Source organism: Castor canadensis, chromosome X (genome assembly GCF_047511655.1).
Source record: "Castor canadensis chromosome X, mCasCan1.hap1v2, whole genome shotgun sequence".
Classification (NCBI taxonomy): domain Eukaryota; kingdom Metazoa; phylum Chordata; class Mammalia; order Rodentia; family Castoridae; genus Castor; species Castor canadensis.
This window is the reverse complement of record NC_133405.1, coordinates 5,624,766-5,647,066: the sequence shown is the minus strand read 5'-3', so window position 1 is coordinate 5,647,066 and position 22,301 is coordinate 5,624,766. Positions and strand designations below refer to the sequence as shown.

The window sequence follows — 22,301 nt, the reverse complement described above, 5'->3', positions numbered from 1 at the left end:
CTAGCTACATAGGAAGCATAAATAGGATCGAAGTCCAGGACAGGAGGGCATAAACAGGAGAGAGAACCTATTAGAAAAATATCCAAAAAAGTAAAAAGCATAACAAGCATGAAGCCCTTAGTTCAAACACCAATGGAAGGAAGGAAGGAAGGAAGGAAGGGCAAAAAGACTGGGGAAATGACTCATGTGGCAGAGTACCTGCTTAACAGGCACAACCCCCAAATTCAAACTCCATTAACACTAAAAAAAAAATAACAGTGAGGAATGGCTGAGCAAGAGAAAACAAGGCTCCCTGTCATCACACAAGTACATGGCTACCCAAGGCTTCTCCAGCAGGTGTGGGCTGTGAGTTCATGTGGCCCTATGTGAGGTCAGGCAAAAAAACAAAAGCTAATATATGTAGGAACCAATGCAAGAGCACAAAGAAGAGATCCCTCTCTAAGGGACAGTGGGCAGGACATCTGCATGCCTCCCCATGTAGGTAATGCAACCTTCAGAGGGAGGGCCAGTGGAATACACGATGACCTTTGGGTTACTTACAATTCTGAGCACCTAGGTGAATACTGAGTCCAAAATAGCCCTGCAAAGACAAATAGAAAGAAGCCTGTGGGGAGGACAGAGACAAGGTATCTGAAACAGAAATAAACAGCTTTCATGGGATTAATACTCAGGCATCAAAAAGAGCTCCTACCACCTCACACAAACAAGACAAAGAACTCAATAGAAAAAGAAATGAAAGGCATTTCCCAGAGGAGGAAGAGGACTGACCAAACCAAGAAGTATGTGAAAAGAAGCCATGAAGCTGAGTCAAACTTTCCCAGACAGGGAGACCCAGACCAGTGAGCAGGAACAACTGCAAACCTTCCTTAAAAGATGGTACTTTCACCCTGGGCTTTTGAGTCAGAGAAATAAGTACAGTGAGGTGGTAGCATTCTTGAAGGTACATAGAAGGGGAAGGGAAGTGGGCAACAGGTTCAGAGAAGAGTCACAGAAATCACCCTGAGCCTACAGAGTCGGCTTGCTAGGAAAGGATTCAAGCTAAAGAGAAAGCCTGCAGTCAGGGTGCTGAACACAGAAAGGTGCAGTGGCAGAGAGCTGCGAGGAACAGTTCCAGTCAGGGAGGCCAGTCAGCTACCGTGGAGGACAGGAGAGGATATGAAACACAAAGACAAGGCTCTAAAAACTATTGGGATGGGTAGTGAGCTGGCAGGCTGTTCCTCAGGGAGAGAACAGGTGGAAGTCCAAGGGAGTGCTGTGGTCTTGGGAAAGGAGGCAAGGTCTTGGTGCAAAGAGCAGTACTTGGAAAGTCAAGGATTTCTTAAATCTGTACTGTAGTTGTCAAAGAGTCTTGGTGGAGCCTGCTATGCCAGGGACCAGGGACTTCACAGTACAGCATAACCATGATCCATGTTAGTCCACAAGTGTGGAAGGGTTGGGGTTGACACCTGAGATGTTAGGACCAAACACAAGACTGGCAGGTTTTCAGGAGGAGATTGATGGGGGCAGATGTGCCATTTAGAAAGTGATCAATGTGTGGAAGACCTGCAGGAAGTAGGAAATACAGGAGGCTTTCAGGCTGGTCAGGAGGCTCAGGGAACAGCCTAGACACAGATGAAGTCTGAACTAGACAAGAAGCCTGGGAATGCAGGAGGGGCATATTTTCTTACAAATATTTCAGAGGCAGGGATCTAGAACTTGCCCCTCCCGAAAACACACTGGCCTTGGTAAGGAAGCAGAGAAAGAAAGCACAGTGGCCTGAGGGAAGGCTGGGCCCCCAGCTGAGGTGTGGAAGAGAGGAAAAACAAGGTTGCTGGGCAATTTGGACTGTATTTTGGTCAACTTAGGTCTTAGTGGCAGCAGAACATAAGAGTAGGGGGTTTTCAACCGCCTTGCAAACAAGACAGTCCCTCCTAAGTACACTGGCAGCTGGCTAGGGTATTCAGCCTTGCAGTTCAATACTTGGCCCCCAAGTAAATACTTCTGCCCTTCTTGCAACTTCCATGTCCTGTGGGGTGCCCCCTTGAGTACACTTCAGTGTCACGTTAAGTCTCTGAGGCGCCTGTGTTTGCCATTTTACCTCTTGCCTAAGAATGAGGTGCACAAGCCCTAAGATCCCTCCTCCTGCCCCTTCTGCAGTTTCCTCCCCTAGTGGTCCTAGCATTCATCTGCCAGCTCCCCTCTCCCTGATGCAGCACTAGCTCTTCCACTCAGCTTTCAAAGATCCTACATTCTGGACCCCGGCTGGAGCACCTGTGATTCCAACTCCTAACCGAGTTCCCCTGAGCTGCCCCTCTCCTCATTTGCCTACCATTCTGCCCATTTCTGCCAAGCTTTGCCCCTCTCCTCACCCAGGCGCTGCTTCAGCTCCATCCATGTCTTCTCGCCAAGTCCAGCCTGCTCCTTGTCTCCCAGCACTTTCTCACCCTCACAACTCGGCTCTTTCCTGTGACTCACCTCGCTTTAAGATCCACTGCTTCTCCACTAGAACCTTCTCACAGTCAGCCCCGCTCCTCGGGCAGCCCCGCCCCCTAACTCTGAGCACCTGAGGGCCTACCCCGCTCCTCCAGAAGTCCTGACCCCCAACTACCTGTTCCCTCAATGCCCCACCTGCTATACTTGAAGCCACGCCCAACCGGTCTAGGTACTCTGGAGCTCCGCCACCAAATCCTACCTCTGCCCTCACAGCCCCCGCTTCTCCCTCCTCTACTGTACCTCAGCCTTTACATACCAGGGCTGCTCCTCCCAGAGCCCCTCTGTCAACTCCTTCCACAGCACTCAGTCACGCCCACTTCTCCTACCTCGGCTCCATCCCGCGCTGCGCCGGATGAAGCCCCACCCCCTACTTATCTCATCCACCACATTCCCGCCCCAAATTCACCCCATTTCCTCAAAGTCCCACCCTACTCCTCCAGTGACGCCGCCCTAACTTCCCTCATCCCTCAAACCCCAGCACTGCACTCACTCCACCCTCAGCATCTCCACCAGCTCCATCTAGCACTCATCTCTGCCCTGAACCTCTGGTAGGCCCGCTCTCCAGTGGCCTCATCCCTCAAAGCCCAGGCCAGCTCGACCCAAAGTCCCCTCCCCAACTCTCTCTAGCACTCAAGGGCTCCACATCTGCCCTGACTCTGCCTTGGCTATCACAGCCCCGCCCCCGATTTGACTTCATTCCCCCCGCCCCACCATAGCCCTTCCCTGCTCAACCCGCAGCCCCGCCCCGCATCCTTCTTTCTCATAGCCCCACCCAGCTCTCTTCTAAACGCTCCCTCCTCCTGCACCGCACCCCAGGATTCATCCCGCCCCCTTTGCTTCCCCTAGGGTTCCTCTTCCCGTTCTCCTCCTCCTTTCAGGCCTCCGGACTCAACACTTCCGTCAGCCACGGCGCCATTAAGGCAGCGTCTCCTAGCGTCCACTACGTACATAAGCGCGTGATTACGTAAGTGCGTGGCTTCGTATCCAGGATACAAAACTGGTGGCCTGATTTGCTGAGTGTGTTTATGCATTGTGCGTGCGTGGGGGTACGTAATTACGAGCGGACGTGCTTACGTGTGTGTGCTTGCTTAGACTCTTATAAAAGGAGCTCCCGAGCTGGGGGGCAAGATGACAGAGTATTAATGCCTGAGGTCACCAATCAGCGACCTGCAGTCCTCCCGGTAACGTCACGGTCCGAACCCAAAGTGTTTCTGGCGTCATCCTCTCTCCCTGATCCTTGCCAACTCCCATGTAGGAGCCATTCTTACTGGTGCTGCTGGCTTCACTGAGACGCCGGGAGGCAGATGACTGACGTGTCCCATGGATGGTGGCAAGAGTCTGCCCAGTCCTCGTGAGTAGGGAAGTCCTGAGATGGGTGGGAGCCAGACCCATTGGGGTGGAGCCTGTGTACTTAGTTCTCCTCAACTGGCATTTTGGGCTGAAGTCCCCCTAACTGTGGGACTCAGAACTGGTCTCAGCCCTCTCCTTCTAAGTGTGGGTGCAGGTCACCTGTTGTCTGCCAGAAAGACAGTGTACTGCTCCAAGGATGCAGGCCCCGTTTTCCCCTTACACTGGGAACTTACTGTGAACCCATACTGTGAGTTGGCCAGCCATGTGGACTGTGATATCACGCTTTGTGTAGTCCTCTGAGATTACTTTGAGACCAATGGAATTTGGACCCCCCAAAACTAACCTGTGACCATGTGAGAGGAGGTTTCATTTTTATCCTGATAGAAAGTAAATGCTTGGCCTCAGAATGCAGACAGCTGGGTAGTGTATCATGTGGTCCCTGACTCAGACAGGGACTGAGGTTCCCACTGCCCCAAGAAGCCACACCCCAAGTGAGGTGCACATGTGTGTTCCCCATCAGTCCCACCCCGCCCTCCCAGCTTTTCTTGGTCCTTGGTGCTTGCTGAATAAAAAACCCTCCTGCTGCCATTAGTCAGTATCGCTGACTTTACTTGACCTCTGCTCCATATCCCCCTTCTGCTTGTGTAGCTGAAGAAGCAGAGACAAGCAGATGTTTCCTCCTCAGGCCACAAGGCAGGTACTGTCTGCACCAGGCAGGAGGGGCACAGCCCCATTCTTACCTTTGCAGTTACATCAGTTCTCACTAGGGGTTCCACCCACGTAGGTCACCTTTGGTCCTTGTGATTTTGAGATGTTGATGAGAAAAGAGTCAGCCTAAGAAACTTCAGTGGCAGAAATTAGGAAAACATTTTTCTGGTCACATCTCCCAGTAGAAGAAATAGAAAATGCTAGACCCTGGGAGAGAAGTAAACTTACTTCATAAGTAATCCAAGTGCAAAGGTTGGGTGAGACCTTGTCACCCATCAGCAGAATGATGACACTCAAAGCCAAGAAGTGTGTGAGGAAATGCAATGTTAGCCTGTAGAGTGTACATGGGTGAGGGTCTTTGGAAGGTTATTTGCTGATGTGTGTCCACATCTAAGATGGGCATTCCATCTGACCCAGGCATCATCTTAAACGTGTCTTCAGACAATGTTAGTGGCAGAGTGTTAATGGCAGTATCATTTCTCATGGGAGAAATGGGGGACAGTCCGTGACTATTATCAGTAGAGCAATGGTAAGTCAATTATGGGACATCCAATACTGAGAAACCAAAGGCAGTGAAAAAATAAGGCAGATCAGGAGGAATAGAATCTGTGATGGCCTGGCCTCTGGCTGAGATGAAGAAGGTGTGGCCTGTGGGAAGGAAGGCAGAGCAGGCCAGTGAGGCACCATGGAAGTCTGGGAAAGAGGGAAGGAATGTGGTCAGCTAGGTCAGGCTTCCTGGCCTTCTGTGAGATAAAACAGAGAAATAGTCAAGGCTAGTCTTTACTCCCTGTGAGGCCAGGTTATAGCAGAGTAAAGGGGATGGAACAAAATGGGAGGGGGTTGTATGGTAAGGAAGTTTGCAGAGGAGATAAAGTCCACGTGTTTACAGCTCTTCTTTGGTTTCGGCTGTGGAGGACTTTAGAGAAGAAATATTGAGTCAAGAGGTCGGTGAGGCCTCACAAAAGAGCTTGTTTGTTTTTGTGGTGAAGGGTGTGCAGACACTGCCCTTGGAAAGCAGAACCATCCATATACTCATGGGAGAGGGAGGCGAGGATGTTGGGCAACAGCAGTCAGGTGGTAAGGTGGAGGTCCTGGAGTTCATGAAAGCAGCCAGTCCTGAACACAGCGGAGGGTAGGCTTGGCTGGAGCAACTGGCTTTGAGAAGTGGGAGGAAGGCAGATCTGGCATGAGCAGGCAGAACTGTGGTTGGGGTAGAGAGTGTATGCCTGGCTTCCTTTGTCCTGCTAGGACCTTATCTTCTGAGGGTGCCTCAGAAATATTTAGGAAAGGTCATGGGTACATTTTCTTAAAATTTTAGGAAATATTTGAGTTTAAATTTATGTACTTTTAAAGGAAGAATAGTGATATACTAATGAAAGTGGAAGGGGTGGCACATGGGTGGAGACAGAACCAGGGGATGGGACTCCATGCTCAATGCTGCTGAGCATTGAGGACTGTCCTAGATGCCAGGTACTGACTAGTGTTCTTCTCCTGTCTTCACAGCTATGTAGAAACTGAGGCTGTATGACATGCTAAGATTGGGTTGAGGTTACGGCTTCATGCACATGGCTCTCCTGGTGAAGGACTGGGCTCTTTCCACTGCATAGTGTGTATGGGGAGGGGGGAAGCACCCGCACCCTCTTACAAGGGACACAGAAAGGGGACAAGGACCTGTGTGGGAGGTATATAAAATCGGAGCTTGTCACTCTGGGCCATCTCTTCATCGCTCAGCACCTTTTTTAAAATTTTTTTTTTCTGTATTGAGGTTTGAACTCAGGGCCTACGCTTGTTAGGCAGGCATTCTACCACTTGAGCCACTGCAGCAGTAATGGCTCAGCACCTTGAGCTCTGCTGTAGAGGGGCCTAGCACTGGTAATGACCTTACTGGGTCTTTTGAGGATTCAATTGAGTCATCCCAAGATCCTATCTAACCCAGAGCCTGGCGCATAGGAGGCCTGTGAGCACTGGAGCCAGTGTTTTTATTCTCATCAATCCTTTGGTTCATGTTGGTGGGAGGTAGGGAAACAGGGGATTTGAGAATGGTAGCAACCAAAGTGGTCGGAAGGAGACACAGACAAGGCCACTTGAGATCATGGGGATGCCAACTGATGAGTTGAGGCTGGATAACAAGGATGTGAGCTCAGCAGCCTTCTGGTAAGAGCTGAGCAGACCTGGGCCTGCAGTGCTTGGAGTGGCAGTAAGAGGGAGCTGGGAGTATTGGTAGTGCTGATGTGCACAGGCAGGAAAGGGAGCAGAGCCAAGACTGTCCCAGTGTGCTAAAACCAGTGTACTTGACCACCAAGCCCCACCTCGGTGAGGGAGCCACCTTCCTCTGTGTTCAAGGAGGACTCAGTAGCCTCCATCACAGCACTCACCACACACTCTCCTGCCCAGGTAGAAGCAGTGAACTGTCAAAGTGACTGTGTTTTTCAGGGCACCTATTTATTCAGGGATGGTCAGGCCCACTGACTGTGATGTTCATCTCTATTTAGACCAAGGGAACTTAAGGAAGATGAAGTTTGGATGCCTCTCCTTCCGTCAGCCTTTTGCTGGTTTTATCTTAAATGGAGTCAAGACCCTGGAGACGCGCTGGCGACCCCTGCTGAGTAGCCACCAGAACTGTACCATCGCCATCCACATTGCTCACAGGGACTGGGAAGATGAGTCCTGGAGGGAGCTGCTGGTGGAGAGGCTGGGGATGACCCCCGTGCAGATTCAGGCCTTGCTCCATGAAGGGGAAAAGTTTGGCCGAGGTGTGATAGCTGGTAAGTGAGGATGTGCTACTCACAGTGCAGACAATTCTATGAGAGGTGCTCCTGGGATGGTGGTCTGTTTTTCTGTGGGTGGGGGGTGTGTGCTGTGGTTACCCTAAATAGCATACCTTCAAATGGGCCATCAAGATCATTGGGCTGGGGTCTGACAGTCCTAGGTTCCACAGTCCAGGGTGTGAGTTCTCCATTCTGGGCCTCAGTTCCTATTTTTGTTCTGAGAGGCTGGGTTAGGACCATCTCTGTGTGTGGCGTTTGGCTGCATGTGTGTGTGTATGTGTGTGTTTATGCCTGGTGCATGAATGAGTATGCATGTGTGTGCACATGCAATCGACAGAGCCCATAAAAGGCAGTGCATACATTCAACAGTCAAGTGGATTCTAGGCTCCTGCCACCTGCCTGACTTCACATTCCTGTTCCACTCTGAGTATGCCCCCTGACATCTGGATAGATGAGGTCCTGTGTTGGCTCCTTTCACCTGGGGACATTGTTAGACATCTTGTTGCATATAGATTCCCCAGAAGTGACCGCTGCTCTTCCACTGTGTAACAACCACCTTTAGAAATCTCATGGGATCCCACCATCACTTGTGTAATGGCACCACTGAGGATGAAGCCCTCCCCTGTTCATTTGTGGAGCCCTCTGTGGACTCCCTGTGCATTGGATTCCCTGAGCAGAGTCTGGCATGTACCCAGTACTTAGTGAGAGGACTTCAGCTAGCTTCATGTCATTTTCGTGTATCTGGATCTCCAGCCATTGTAACAGTAATGACTATTGTCAAATGCAGCCCTGATTTGTAGAAGGGAAAACCATCTGTGTGTTTCTCTCTCTGTGTACAGGGCTCATTGACATCGGGGAAACTTTGCAGTGCCCGGAGAACTTAGCTCCTGGTGAGGTTGAGGAACTGGAAAATCAAGCTGTACTGGGCAACCTGGAGCAGAAGTACCTGACTGTGATCTCAAACCCCAGGTGGTTACTGGAGCCCTTACCTAGGAAAGGGGGGAGGGATATATTTGAGGTGGACATCCCAGCGCACCTGATCCCTCTGGGGCACTAGGTGTGACTGGTGTGGTCCCTGGAGGGGAACATGGCTAACATACCAACTAAATCATGGAACCAGTGGTTCACTGTCATGGCGCAGATCTGTAAATATCAGGGTCACTCTGAATTGCTGCTGCCTTACAGAGCACCATTCAGTAAGCGCTATTCACGGACATCAGGAAGGGCAGGGGGGCCAGGAATTTCCTTTGCCTTTCCTCTTGGACTCCTTGACAGTATCTCAAGTACAAGTGATCTCTAGGGAAAAGGTATTCCCACTGACTTTGTTCCTGCTGCTTTCTCCATTGTACAAATAAATGTACTGATAATCACTGGTTAGTGTGGGGTGCTCCCTTACGCACTTTCTTCTGTCTTTATTCTAGTCAAAACTCAATGAAATGAACAGCATCTCAGGTACATGTAGCAGTACTGAGACCAGATACTAAATGATGCTGGAGAGTTAGCACTCACTAGTGGCCTCATGCATCCAGTGTGAAGGAGACATCAGACTTAGAAACAGAGCATCTGTCTATCCTTTCACATTTGTCTAACCCTGTGGTAAAATTGCTCCTGAGTTCATGAAGCATGTAAGTATAACCAGGGGATCCCGAATACTGTTCTGATAAAGAAGGAGGACTTATGGGAAGAGATAGGTAGTGTTTATTTTGTAGCAATCTTTTTGTCATTTTAGCATATTTTCTAGTGGATGTTATTTCTAAGGATCATTGCTCCCCCACCCTCCCTGTGCCAGGCAGTGACTGCGATTGTCTGTCTCTTGTGACCCAGGGTATCCTAGTTGTCCATCCCTTGCTGCTAGAGACCGTCAGCTCCTGATCAGAAATTTCATGGCAACCTTGATTGGGGTATGCCTGTAGGAAAGGAATCTCCTGTTTCAAGTTACATGTTTAGTTAATGTGAAGTGACATGTACAAGTCCTGATCTGGGGTCTTCTGTCCTTTGACTACCAGGCAAGTGCCAGGGGACCGAATCTTCCTGGGCCTGCCCTCAACACTTCCTAGCAGAATCCTTTGCTGTGTGAAAATGCTGCTGCTCCAAGCGACAAAGTGCAAGGGGAACCCAAGAGAGTGTAAGCCAATGATTACAGAATGATACGGAAATTTACATAGAACACAGACTTGAAAGTCTCATTTAGATTGTTTATTTACCACTGTAGGCTTTTGTTTTTCTTTTTTAAGCCCTAAACTGGTTCATTTTTTAGGAAATGTTGATTTTTATCACTCTTTAGTGGACTGTGAGTTCATGGATGTGGATTATCCTTGACTTGCTCACAGAGTACACACTTGTAATCTGAGGAGCCCTCCTGTTCTTCATCATCATCATCATCATGGTCAGGGGACTCATTTTGTGACATGGCCGAGATGGTGGCCAGTAGCATGGAATGGCAAGCATTGTACAAAAACATTACACTCTCATTATTTGGGTATTCTGATGATGTTACAGGTGCTTCCCCCATGCTCTCCATTCCAACAGTAGCCGGAGGCAGAAACATGCCATTCACAGAGGTGCCCTTCCCACTTGGGCCTCTTTTGTCCTGAGGAGGCCAGTTTTCCAGGGGACATCCAGCCGGGATACTCTTCATAGCCCATATACTAGAGAACATAAAGGGCTGGCTGCCTTTGGGTCCTAGGTCTTTGGGAATTCCCTGCTGAGGCTCTCCTTTGTCTCCTTTCTCAGACTTACGATTGAATCGTGGGGAACATCTCATAGGTATCAGCTTCTTTCTCTTTGAAGTTAGTATGCAATTCGCTTGTCCAGCAGGGTTCTTGAGTGGAATTGGTATACAGTTCACTTGCCGAGCAGGGTTTCTGACGTCCCCTTTTCTCCATATATTCTCGAGGAGCTCCGGCTTGTCTCTCTGAAAATTGTCATTATGGTACATCTGAAACAAAATGAAATATTTTATCCAATCTGGGATCAAATATGCATTTGTTTTCCCACCCCACCTCCCAAATCATAATGATCCTTTTTTGTGATGGAAAAAATGAGTGTTTATTTGGTGGCAAGGGTCCTTAGGCCTTGCACCAAGACCTCACTAAAGATAAATCATTCATAGATTATGGTGTTAATACATATATATATGACATTAATTGGCCTCTTAGTGTCTTTATTCTTGCCTGCAGATCATCCCTAAGGGGGCTTTAGCATAGTATCAAAACCTGTACTTTCAAGGTCTGTACTTTCATCTTTCAGTAAATGTCTGCTGCTAAATGACTTACCCTTGGAAACAAATCCCTTCCAGTAAATAATTCATTGGGTCTGAGGTAGGGGGACTATGAAAATATTCTTGTCACAGAGAAAAGTGGAAACAGAAATACTGTCTACTTTACCATTATTCTCCTGTTCTCCTGAGACTGAGTGGCAGAGTCATTTGGGCATACTTTGCTGAAGCCATGGAGGTTCAGCTGGCAAATGAAAGTCTTCAAGCTGTCTGTTTCAACAATCCTCTCTGCCCCACTCCGGTTAAGAATCTCCCTCTGGAAAAGGTCCACATCGATGATCACGTTGTTTCCATCATCATTCCAGCACACAGATGCGAATGCTTCATTCTCTGCTATCATCCAGAGGTTTCTGGGGAAGGAGAGTTGGAGAAGATTGTTGTCATCCTCATTGATTGTACCTTGGTTTTGGTCTTCTGGTTGTAGGTTCTCTTGGAAGGCTGGAGCTTGCCTCACATCTAGGACACCATGTCTGTCTAACACTTCTATTGAATCCATATTCAAATGGAGTGAAGAATTAGATAAGACTTCACTTGCTGGCTCTTCGCCAACAGCTGGACTTCACAGTCCTCCCTGATATTCTGACTAGCCGTGGTCCTAAACTAGCACAAGGTGCTTTTACCCAAGACTACTAATCACTGCCCTAGTGAGTAAAAAATGAGTTTAGTCCAAGTGGAGATGCCAATAAGTACTGTCCACAGAATTCTAGATCTCAGTTGTGGGGCAACCCTGTGCTGAAGTCATCATCCTTATTGTATGTCATGTGATGTCACAAAGCTGGCTCTCAGTCATTCTGGAGAGGTGCCCTTGGCCGCGCACTCTGTGTGTGTGTGTGTGTGTGTGTGTGTGTGTGTGTGTGTGTGTGTGTGGTGTGTATGTGTAGTGGTGGGATTCAGGGGGGAGGGGTAGACAAGTGGCTGGACCCCAGCTCCAGTCTTTTCTCAAAAGGAACAAAGTTGTGATTCAAATTCCCAGAAAAATCTGTCTACTGACATGCACATCAGGTCATGGGGCCCAGTCCTGCATGAATTGAGAAACAAAGATATCATTGCCCCTCCTAGGCTTGAAGATGGAGGAAGGCCTGTTGCTGCCCTCTCTGCTTTTACTCAAGGTGAGATGACCTAGCCTTGGTTGGTAGCCTCTCTTTTTTCCCTCCTTCTCCCCATCTCCATCTTGCTTTGGTCTCTTTCCAACCACTCTTGCTGGTTGCTTGGGTCTTAGATGGGTCCAAATAAGGAATGTGCTTTAGTGATACCTGGGAGTGTTCTTCTTTCTCCTCAGTGGTAGTGTTACTCCAAGCCCCACACATGATGGAATGGTCACATACTTGGCTTTACTGTGGATGTCCATGCTGACCTCTGCCTGCTGCCAAATCTCTTTCCTGTGTTTCCCAATGGAATTGCCATGAGTTGCCATTTCTGCCCCACCCATGTCAAATTGTCATGTTTATTTTTGAGCCCTGATTTTCACAGACTCTGTCCTAAGGGAAGTTCCTACTTACTCATCTATATACCATTAAGCAATTCAAAACTGATATGTGCCAGCATGCATTTGAAATTCTGATGAGTCTGCATAAGTGTGGAGGTATACAAGACCCAAATGACAGTTACCTTCCACCAAAAATAAGAGGACACGCAGTGGTTTTGGTGATACATGTTATCTAGCATGCTTGTCCTTACTGCTCACTCTGTAGGGAAATAGGTTTACAGTGTGGAAAGCCTGCCCAGGCTGGAAGGATCCTGGATCCTTGTTCCATTGTGTGGCACTCTTTGCCTTCTCAGAGAGTCAGCCATTGTTTCTGAAAAGGGAGTACAAGCAGGGCTTTTTGGGTTTTTTTTGCCATGCAAAGAGAGTTCAAGGGAGACTCTCTTCAGGTGCCTTTCAGTCTGTGGGCTCTCTATTCTTTAGTCATGTTCCCTGTATGAATTCAGGCTTGCTGCATGGTCAAGATGCCTTTTCTTTTTGAGACAGGGCCTCATTATGTAGCCCAGGCTAGCCTCAAGCTCAAGATCCAACTGCCTTAGGCTTCAGAATGCTTGGATTATGGGTTTGCACCACCACATTCAGAGTCATGAAGCTTTTTTTTTTCCTTTTTTTTTCTTTTATTATTCATATGTGCATACAAGGCTTGGTTCATTTCTCCCCCCTGCCCCCCCCCTTACCACCCACTCCACCCCCTCTCTCTCCCCCACCTCAATACCCAGCAGAAACTATTTTGCCCTTATTTCTAATTTCGTTGTAGAGAGAGTATAAGCAATAATAGGAAGGAACAAGGGTTTTTGCTGGTTGAGATAAGGAGAGCTATACAGGGCATTGACTCACATTGATTTCCTGTGCGTGGGTGTTACCTTCTAGGTTAATTCTTCTTGAACTAACCTTTTCTCTAGTACCTGTTCCCCTTTTCCTATTGGCCTCAGTTGCTTTTAAGGTATCTGCTTTAGTTTCTCTGCATTGAGGGCAACAAATGCTAGCTAATTTTTTAGGTGTCTTACCTATCCTCACCCCTCCCTTGTGTGCTCTCGCTTTTATCCTGTGCTCATAGTCCAATCCCCTTGTTGTGTTTACCCTTGATCTAATGTCCACATATAAGGGAGAACATATGATTTTTGGTCTTTTGGGCCAGGCTAACCTCACTCAGAATGATGTTCTCCAATTCCATCCATTTACCTGCGAATGATAACATTTCGTTCTTCATGGCTGCATAAAATTCCATTGTGTATAGATACCACATTTTCTTAATCCATTCGTCAGTGCTGGGGCATCTTGGCTGTTTCCATAACTTGGCTATCGTGAATAGTGCCGCAATAAACATGGATGTGCAGGTGCCTCTGGAGTAACAGTCTTTTGGGTATATCCCCAAGAGTGGTATTGCTGGATCAAATGGTAGATCGATGTCTAGCTTTTTAAGTAGCCTCCAAATTTTTTCCAGAGTGGTTGTACTAGTCTACATTCCCACCAACAGTGTAAGAGGGTTCCTTTTTCCCCGCATCCTCGCCAACACCTGTTGTTGGTGGTGTTGCTGATAATGGCTATTCTAACAGGGGTGAGGTGGAATCTTAGCGTGGTTTTAATTTGCATTTCCTTTATTGCTAGAGATGGTGAGCATTTTTTCATGTGTTTTCTGGCCATTTGAATTTCTTCTTTTGAGAAAGTTCTGTTTAGTTCACGTGCCCATTTCTTTATTGCTTCATTAGTTTTGGGAGAATTTAGTTTTTTAAGTTCCCTATATATTCTGGTTATCAGTGCTTTGTCTGATGTATAGTTGGCAAATATTTTCTCCCACTCTGTGGGTGTACTCTTCAGTTTAGAGACCATTTCTTTTGATGAACAGAAGCTTTTTAGCTTTATGAGGTCCCATTTATCTATGCTATCTCTTAGTTGCTGTGCTGCTGGGGTTTCATTGAGAAAGTTCTTACCTATACCTACTAACTCCAGAGTATTTCCTACTCTTTCCTATATCCAACTTAAGAGTTTGGGGTCTGATATTAAGATCCTTGATCCATTTTGAGTTAATGTTGGTATAGGGTGATATACATGGATCTCGTTTCAGTTTTTTCAGACTGCTAACCAGTTTTCCCAGCAGTTTTTGTTGAAGAGGCTGCTATTTCTCCATCATATATTTTTAGCTCCTTTGTCAAAGATAAGTTGCTTATAGTTGTGTGGCTTCATATCTGGGTCCTCTATTCTGTTCCACTGGTCTTCATGTCTGTTTTTGTGCCAGTACCATGCTGTTTTTATTGTTATTGCTTTGTAATATAGTTTGAAGTCAGGTATCGTGATACCTCCTGCATTGTTCTTTTGACTGAGTATTGCCTTGACTATTCGTGGCCTCTTGTGTTTCCATATAAATTTAACAGTAGATTTTTCGATCTCTTTAATGAATGTCATTGGAATTTTGATGGGAATTGCATTAAACATGTAGATTACTTTTGGGAGTATAGACATTTTTACTATGTTGATTCTACCAATCCATGAGCATGGGAGATCTCTCCACTTTCTATAGTCTTCCTCAATCTCTTTCTTTAGAAGTGTATAGTTTTCCTTGTAGAGGTCTTTCACATCTTTTATTAGGTTTACACCTAGGTATTTGATTTTTTTTGAGGCTATTGTAAATGGAATTGTTTTCATACATTCTTTTTCAGTTTGCTCATTGTTAGTGTATAGAAATGCTAATGATTTTTCTATGTTGATTTTATGTCCTGCTACTTTGCTATAGCTATTGATGATGTCTAGAAGCTTCTGAGTAGAGTTTTTTGGGTCTTTAAGGTATAGGATCATGTCGTCTGCAAATAGGGATATTTTGACAGTTTCTTTACCTATTTGTATCCCTTTTATTCCTTCTTCTTGTCTAATTGCTTTGGCTAGGAATTCCAGTACTATGTTGAATAGGAGTGGAGATAGTGGGCATCCTTGTCTGGTTCCTGATTTTACAGGGAATGGTTTCAGTTTTTCTCCCTTAAGTATAATGCTGGCTGTAGGTTTGTCATATATAGCTTTTATAATGTTGAGGAACTTTCCTTCTATTCCTAGTTTTCTTAGAGCTTTTATCATGAAATGATGTTGGATCTTATCAAAGGCTTTTTCTGCATCTATTGAGATGATCAAGTGGTTTTTGTCTTTGCTTCTGTTAATGTGGTTTATTACGTTTATTGATTTTCATATGTTGAACCACCCCTGCATCCCTGGGATGAAGCCTACTTGGTCGTGGTGAATAATCTTTTTGATGTGTTGCTGAATTCGATTTGCCATTATTTTGTTGAGGATTTTTGCATCAATGTTCATTAAGGAGATTGGCCTATAGTTCTCCTTTTTGGAGGTTTCTTTGCCTGGTTTTGGGATAAGTGTAATACTGGCTTCATACAATGTGTTTGGCAGTTTTCCTTCCCTTTCTATTTTGTGGAAAAGTTTAAGGAGGGTTGGTATCAGTTCTTCTTTAAAGGTCTGGTAGAATTCAGCAGAGAATCCATCAGGTCCTGGACTTTTCTTTTTGGGGAGACTCTTGATTGCTGCCGTCATGAAGCTTTTAAACAAGTTTACAAAGCATTAATTCAAAGACTTGATTTTACCTATAAGCCTATGTACCTAGAGGCCCAAAAATAAAGTGGAGGCCATTGGGACTGTCTCTGAAGGAGGCTTCTAGAGTTTCAGTAAAATAGCCTTTATTCTCCTTTTGTCTTAGGAAATTCTTAAAACTGAGAATGATACTTTGTTGTGCCCTTTACTAGCTGTATTAGTCAGCTTCATGTTACTACATTGTAGGATCTGATACAATTTTTAGAGAGAAAAGATCCATTTAATTTATGGGAGATGGCAGTCCAAGATAGGGAGGCCTCTGGTGAGGGCACATCTTGGCAGAAGTGTGGGACAGAGCAAACTTCTTATAACTCAAGCTGGTAAGTGTAAAGAGAGATGATTCCTGGGGTGTTCCCCTAAGACCTGGGGCCTCCTATAAAGCCCCATCTTCCAGTCATGCTACCCTAGGGACTGAGGCTTTAACATGGGGCTTTGGGAGATATTGAACATCCAAATAATAGTGAACAAGAAAATTGTCTCAGGCAAGGCCTCAGGACATGAGAAATTGCTAATTAGGTCATAAAGTGAGTTCAGGGCCAAGACAAAGGGCACCATGTAGAGATAACTGCCCATTCCCGCCTTCCTTTGTCTCCTTCTGTAAACAAACTTTCCAAAGCAGATCCCTCCTGATACTCTTATCTAAACAACCCTGGGTCTCTAACCCAGCATTGGCTCACCTATTAACACCTAATACATTCCTTGTAACCTGATGCCCTGCACTACCCTTTAAGTATCCTGTGAATTTTGACTGTGAGCTCATCTGGGGCCACTGGCATAAAATAAAATCTGAGTTCTCCACTTCTCTGAGTGTTGCTTGGTTTCTTGTATGACAATATTTCCACAACAATAGCATCAGCCTCTGAATTCTTCCTATTGTTCATATAGACCTAGAATGGGACCCTTAGGTATGAGAGGAATAGTAGTGAAGAAAAAGACTGGAGAAGCTGCTTCTCTTGTGTTCAGCGAAGAGCTGGTGTTTATTTGATTTGATGTAGACACAGTGATGTCCTGTGGGTTCTGTAGGATCCTTGAATAACATTCTCAGTTTTAAGAGTCACCAAATGTCAACTGACTTTAGGAGTATAAGACATCAGACCCCTTCACAGAGCTGACATCAGTCTAATCAAGGAAAGCCATTGTGGGAAAGCCACCCTGCCTGGGCACAGCAAGTTCAACTCCATGACCTTTGGCCTTGACTTGGACAGTCTCTATAAGACATTACCATATGCAAGCCTCTTGGAGAGAATCGATTGATTTTCTCTTCAGGGTTCTTAGGCCACCAGGGGTGACTGCTCTGCATCACCACCTAATGAATGGAAACACAATAGTCAGGCAACACACAAGACACCAGTTGGCATGAGGACCAGTGACCCTGAGAAAAGTGATAGCTGCCTTGGTTTGCTGCAACTTCTGCATCACCATGCAGTGATGGAGAAGAGTAACTTGATCAAGGCTTCAGCAGAAGGATAGCCTGCCTCTCCTTCCTTGTCTACACCAGAAAGTGCAGCTGTGCCCAGAAAGGGGTTAATATTTTCCAGGCTCACTGCATAGTTGAACAGACAAAAAGGGGCTGTGTAAACCCATTTTGGATGTTTTTTAAAATGCAGCATTATGTCCTGACCAGTTTCTAAGTGTGAAGTATGTTCCTGGTTTAGTTGTATGACAGTGTTCATCACTAAAATTGTTTTTCTCCCTCACAGGCACAACTGTGGGAGGTGAAAAGTTCCAGGGGAGAGTAGATGAGTGGAACGAGGTAAAGTTTTCATTGCAGAATGGGCCATCCTAATTTTTTACATTGGAGGGAAAATAAGCCAGCCACTTGCAAGGCATATCCTCTTTGGGTATTATCAAACCCTCAGACTAGGTCTTGGGGTACTCACACACAGACACAATGTAATCAAAGACCACTACATCAACAGAAGCAAAACATGCCTCTTTTTCAAGCACACACGGAACATTTATCAAAACAGTCTATTTCCTGCATCATAGAAAAAACAAATTTTCCAAAAGCAAAATACTCAGGAGAATGTTGTCTGATGAATGTGGCATTAAATTAGAAATCAAATTAAAACAGGAAAACCTCAAACATCTTGAAAACTAACTCAGTCTGAAACAATCCAGGGATCGAACTCACTGTCTCAAGGAAATATAAAAATGCATAGTACTCTATTAAAATAAAAAGCAGCATGTCAAAATTTGTAGAATGAGGCAAAACATTTAAAGAGAAAACTAGCATTTAATTACATTAAGATGATCTCAGCTAAGATTTCACTCTAATTAATCAGAAAAAGATTAACAAATTAATCCAAGCAAGCAGAATAAAGGAAATAAAAAAGGTAACAGAAATCACTGAGATTAAAATAAAAAAATAACATAGAATAAAAATCAAGGAAGTCCAAATCTGGTTCTTTGAAAAATCAAGAAAATTGCTAGAATTCTTAGACAGACAAAGCTAAAGAAGACACAAGTGACTAAGATGAGGAATGAAACAGAGGATGTCATTATAGAACCTGCACTCATGAGAAGGATGAAAATGGAATCTACATTAAATAAGGCTGTAGTATGAGCCTTTTGTTCATCTGGCTGCATTTACTGTTTACTGTAGCTGTAGGTATCTTTCTGCCTGTCCTGCATTTTCTTTTCCTTAGAAACTTGTTACAAGTGGTATGAGATTCACAGATCATTTTTTCTCAACTGGTGTGGTGGTAAGTTGGGCAGGAGGGGAAGCTTTCTATAGTTCTGTGATCAGGTGTCAGGCTTTCAGTCAGAGTCTGCTCTGCATTGTGGTCTTCCCAAGTATTTTCAGCTTTGTTTTCTCCTAATAACAGACAGGAAGGCTACAGGGTGTTATAATTGGATTATTTCCCATCTTTAGGTCAAATAGAGTTTGGTATAAACCCAGTAGGCTGTACTCTGGAAACAGTTTCTTCTGAGAGCAGCCCTATTTACAATAAAAGAGTGATCTGGGTTACTTTCCCCCTCCTGTTGCCCCTGCAGGAAGCAGGACAGATTTTCATCTGATCATCACATGGAGAACCTGATAGGGCTCCTGGAGGTAAAGCTCAGGGAAGTGTAGTGGGTCCCTAGGACTGTGCCCTCGAGAACCGTAAAGTCTCAAGCTTGACCATGCTGAGCCTCTAAGAATCCATCCTTCACAGATAAGGTTGTTGTATTCTATTACTAACTCTTAAGTGGTATTGTGCTCCTGGGCCAGGGCTCTTCAAGACTGTGATTGACTTTATCGGCCTCTCTCTTGCATTTCAGGGCATCAGTTTGCCTCCTCTTAGTCCTCTGATGGGTCTAAGAAATGTTGTGATTCTCATTTTGCTCACTTTTTTTTTCTTGTTTGTGTGAATGGTGGAAAGACTTCCAAGCTCCTTCTGTGCTTAAATTTCTGACTAGAAAAAGTATTTGCAAATCATGCATCCAACAAAGGTGTTTTATGAAGAATTTAGAGGCCTACAATCTCAAGAATTAGAAAATGTGTCAAAATATAAAATTACAGTAATTGTACATTGAAGAGCAGATTGCTCTTCATTTGTTGTTCTAGCATGAGGCACCATCTCATTTCATGAAATAGGAGGGTTCTGAACAGCTGAGAAGAATATTAATGGTGATGACCTCTGAGGAAGGGCAAATTGTGAATTACTAGTAATTTTAGGGCTTTTATAAGAATACATATGATATGTGTACTCTAACATATATGCAAGTATGTTAATCATTATAATTGAAATATGTATATAAACATAACAAAATCATAGCTGTGTATAAGTTAAAGTAACTGCTAGCTGATAAAACATGAAACCCGAATTTGAGTGGTTTAACACAATAAAAGATCATTTTGAGGACACATAGGCTTGAATGTAGTTTGGCAATGGCTCTGTTCTCAGGTGCCCATATCCAGGCTGCTTCCATCACATGAACATGGAGCTGCCACGTTTGTTATTGAAAGAGGGAGGAAGCCTGGAAATGCAAACTGGCTCTCAAATGACAAGCAGCACTTCCACTCATATTCAGTCACAGGAAAAAGTCACGTGCCCCTTCCTAACTACAGCAGACAGCAGTTTTCCCCTCACCCAGGGAGGAGAGGAGGCGAGGGAATGAATAGGTGCTTGCACCGTCTTCCACAAACTGTTTCATAGTAGGTGCTCAACACAAAAGCACTATTACCATTGGCCTTCAGTACTTCAGCTTCAGTGGATGGTTGCTATTCATCTCCCACTTATGAGGGCCTCCAGGTTCTGACCACTTAAACAAGCCCATGCATCCTTTCTGTGTCGTTATTAGTTTGAAACAAGAAGCTAATTAAGATCCTAGAGCGAATATCCAACAGGCCCTTAAAAATCCTCCTCTGCCTTCAGACTCACAGGCCAAAAGGCAGTCAATGACTGGACAAGTTAAAGTCTACTCACAACCCTCTGGGAAGGCAAAACCTTTGCTGATCCCAAGTAGGGATGGACAGGTGTCTAAAATTACAGTTGGGAGTGAACTTTTCTGGCCAAGGGATTCATGGCTACCAGAAGGAACAAACGATGAGCTGTGGGTGAGCCTAGGGATTTCTGTAGGGACTTGCAATGCTGCTTAACAGGGAAGACAGGTGATTCTTACAGCCTCCAGAGGAGGCAACAGGGAAGGACTGGGGACAGGCAAGGTTGCAGAGTTGGAAGGGAGGGAACATGGGAGATGACCAATAAGAAGGAGTTGTAGTGCATGAATGACTGGACAGAAATGCTCGCAGCTGGGCACAGTCAGTCTCAAGGAGCCAACTGAAGCCAATGCACAGATTGTTTGATTTGCACTGTTGCTTTCTTTAGAGCTGATTTTAGCACATTGACCTCCATCAAAGTACTTCTTTTTATCACCAAGGACATAATGCAGTGTTGAGAAGAGAAATGGACTATGAGTCAGAAGGTCATCCTTGGACTGGGAGGAGTGGGAATAGCGTGGGCTCCAGATGAATTCAGACCCAGGTCTCTTCTTCCTCTGTAACTGACTAGCCAGTCATGCAGGGAAATTCCACAGACTGTCATCATCAGGTTCTTCATCTGTGAAGCAAGGCTGATAAGGCCTGTCCAGTAGGACTGCTGGGACATGTGCTATGTATGTAAAGCCCCTGGGGCAGTGCCTTATGGATGATGAAACTGTACTGAATGGCAGTGGCTATTATTTCTAACTGTATTTAATCCCAGCCCTTCCCACTCTGGGATGTTGTTCATGTGGTCATTGTTCTCCAGGACAACAGAGAATTTGAGGCTCAGTGATCCTTGGACTAAGATAATCACCCCAAATGAAATACCATGAATAAAATTCAGTAAATGCTCCTGCTAAGAGGACTCATTGGAAAATCTGGGTGTGAAGGACTCTTCCTGACTGGGAAGCTCCTAGAATCTCAGTCAAGGATCAGCTCCTTCCTTCCCCCTCCAGAGGCTGTTCCATTGAAACAATATTTTCATTCCTTTCATCACCACTCAAAATCTATTGTTGAGGCAAGACACCACTCAAAATCTATTGTTGAGGCAAGATAGATAGATAAGGACACAAGCAAATTATATGATTTTAAATAAATATTAAAAGGATCTCTGGGATTCCAAGATGGCAGCTAGAGGGAGGAAGCAGAAAGCATGCCTCCTAAAGTAAAATCGTGGAGAGATGCTGGAGGTACACCATACAGGAAAAACCACTAAGAAGAGGCAAAACTTTGACCCCTCCACACCTCCAGCCTACGCGTGGCATCTCCAGTTCACGTTAAGTGGAGAAACCAGGAGGGCCCCCATGCTGCACCCAGCACCCAGAACGCTTGGGAAGATGTGGACCACAAGGTGAACTAAGCGGCATGCGGTACTCCCACAGACAACCCTGGGCCAGATCATATCCCCCTGGACAGACTGACCCCCCCACCCAGGGAAAAAAGAAAGAAAACTGAATAATAAGCAATAACAACAAAAAACACACATAGCAAAAAGGGCGGGGTGCCCTGAGCACTGAAGGTGGGGGGGGGGAATCACTCACAACAAGCCAGCTGGAGAAGGCAGGAGCAGTGGCACATGCCCAGCAACCAGAGGGGGAAAGCTTGTAAAAGTGGTGGTGGGAGGAAAACTCCACAGGAGAGGGGGGAAGGCCCACTTCCCACATGAACTGTAAATAAACAAGCCAGCCAGAGAAGGCAGGAACGGCGGCAAACGCCCAGCAATCAGGAGCGGGAAAGCTTATAAAAGCAGCAGTGGGAGGAAAACTCCACAGCAGAGGGGGGAACACCCATTTCCCACGAGAACTGTAAATAAACATGCCAGCCTGAGAAAGCTGGTGCAGTGTCACCTCCCTCAGTGTGCTTGGAAAGGGGAAAGCTTGTAGCAGTGGCTTGCACACAGGAGAGCTCTAAGTAAACAAAGCCTGAGGGGCTAGGTGAGTGTTAAGCTTACTCCTGAGATCTGCATAAATAAAGCCTCCAGCAACAGCAGGCTGACAGCAGCGGGCAGGTGAGTCACAGCCTCAGATAGCCATTCACAGAACTGTCTCCAGACTCCTTTTTTTTCTTTCTTCATTTGATGAGACAACAACCAAACTACACCGGCATGCTGAAAAACTTACTAAAACTGTATTACATTTGAACTTGGGACACTTTGTGGTGCTTTTTTGTTTTGTGTTGTTTTGTTTT

General features: G+C 45.6%; 2 protein-coding genes across 7 annotated transcripts in view; one reads left to right on the top strand and one right to left on the bottom strand.

The window, feature by feature from the left end:
* Nucleotides 1-2,839, bottom strand: part of Ids (iduronate 2-sulfatase) — a 59,687-nt gene extending 56,848 nt beyond the window's left edge. For 4 of the 5 annotated variants that reach the window (XM_074063160.1, XM_074063161.1, XM_020177327.2 and 1 more), the window contains exon 1: nucleotides 2,349-2,833. Coding sequence is in view for 2 of the 5 variants with exons in the window: in XM_074063158.1 (XP_073919259.1) it covers nucleotides 2,349-2,370 (22 nt within the window). In the remaining 3 variants the exon portion in view is untranslated. Of the gene's footprint in view, nucleotides 1-2,348 lie in introns of all 5 variants that reach the window. The other variant, XM_074063159.1, reaches the window with a different exon arrangement.
* Nucleotides 2,840-3,327: 488 nt separating this feature from the next.
* Tmem185a (transmembrane protein 185A) overlaps nucleotides 3,328-22,301 on the top strand; it is a 95,619-nt gene continuing 76,645 nt past the window's right edge. The window contains exons 1-3 of one of the 2 annotated variants that reach the window (XM_074063163.1): nucleotides 3,328-3,436; nucleotides 7,023-7,295; nucleotides 8,138-8,267. In XM_074063163.1, the coding sequence (XP_073919264.1) occupies nucleotides 7,043-7,295; nucleotides 8,138-8,267 (383 nt within the window). In that variant the 5' untranslated portion in view covers nucleotides 3,328-3,436; nucleotides 7,023-7,042. Of the gene's footprint in view, nucleotides 3,437-3,502; nucleotides 3,824-7,022; nucleotides 7,296-8,137; nucleotides 8,268-22,301 lie in introns of those variants that run through there. The other variant, XM_074063162.1, reaches the window with a different exon arrangement.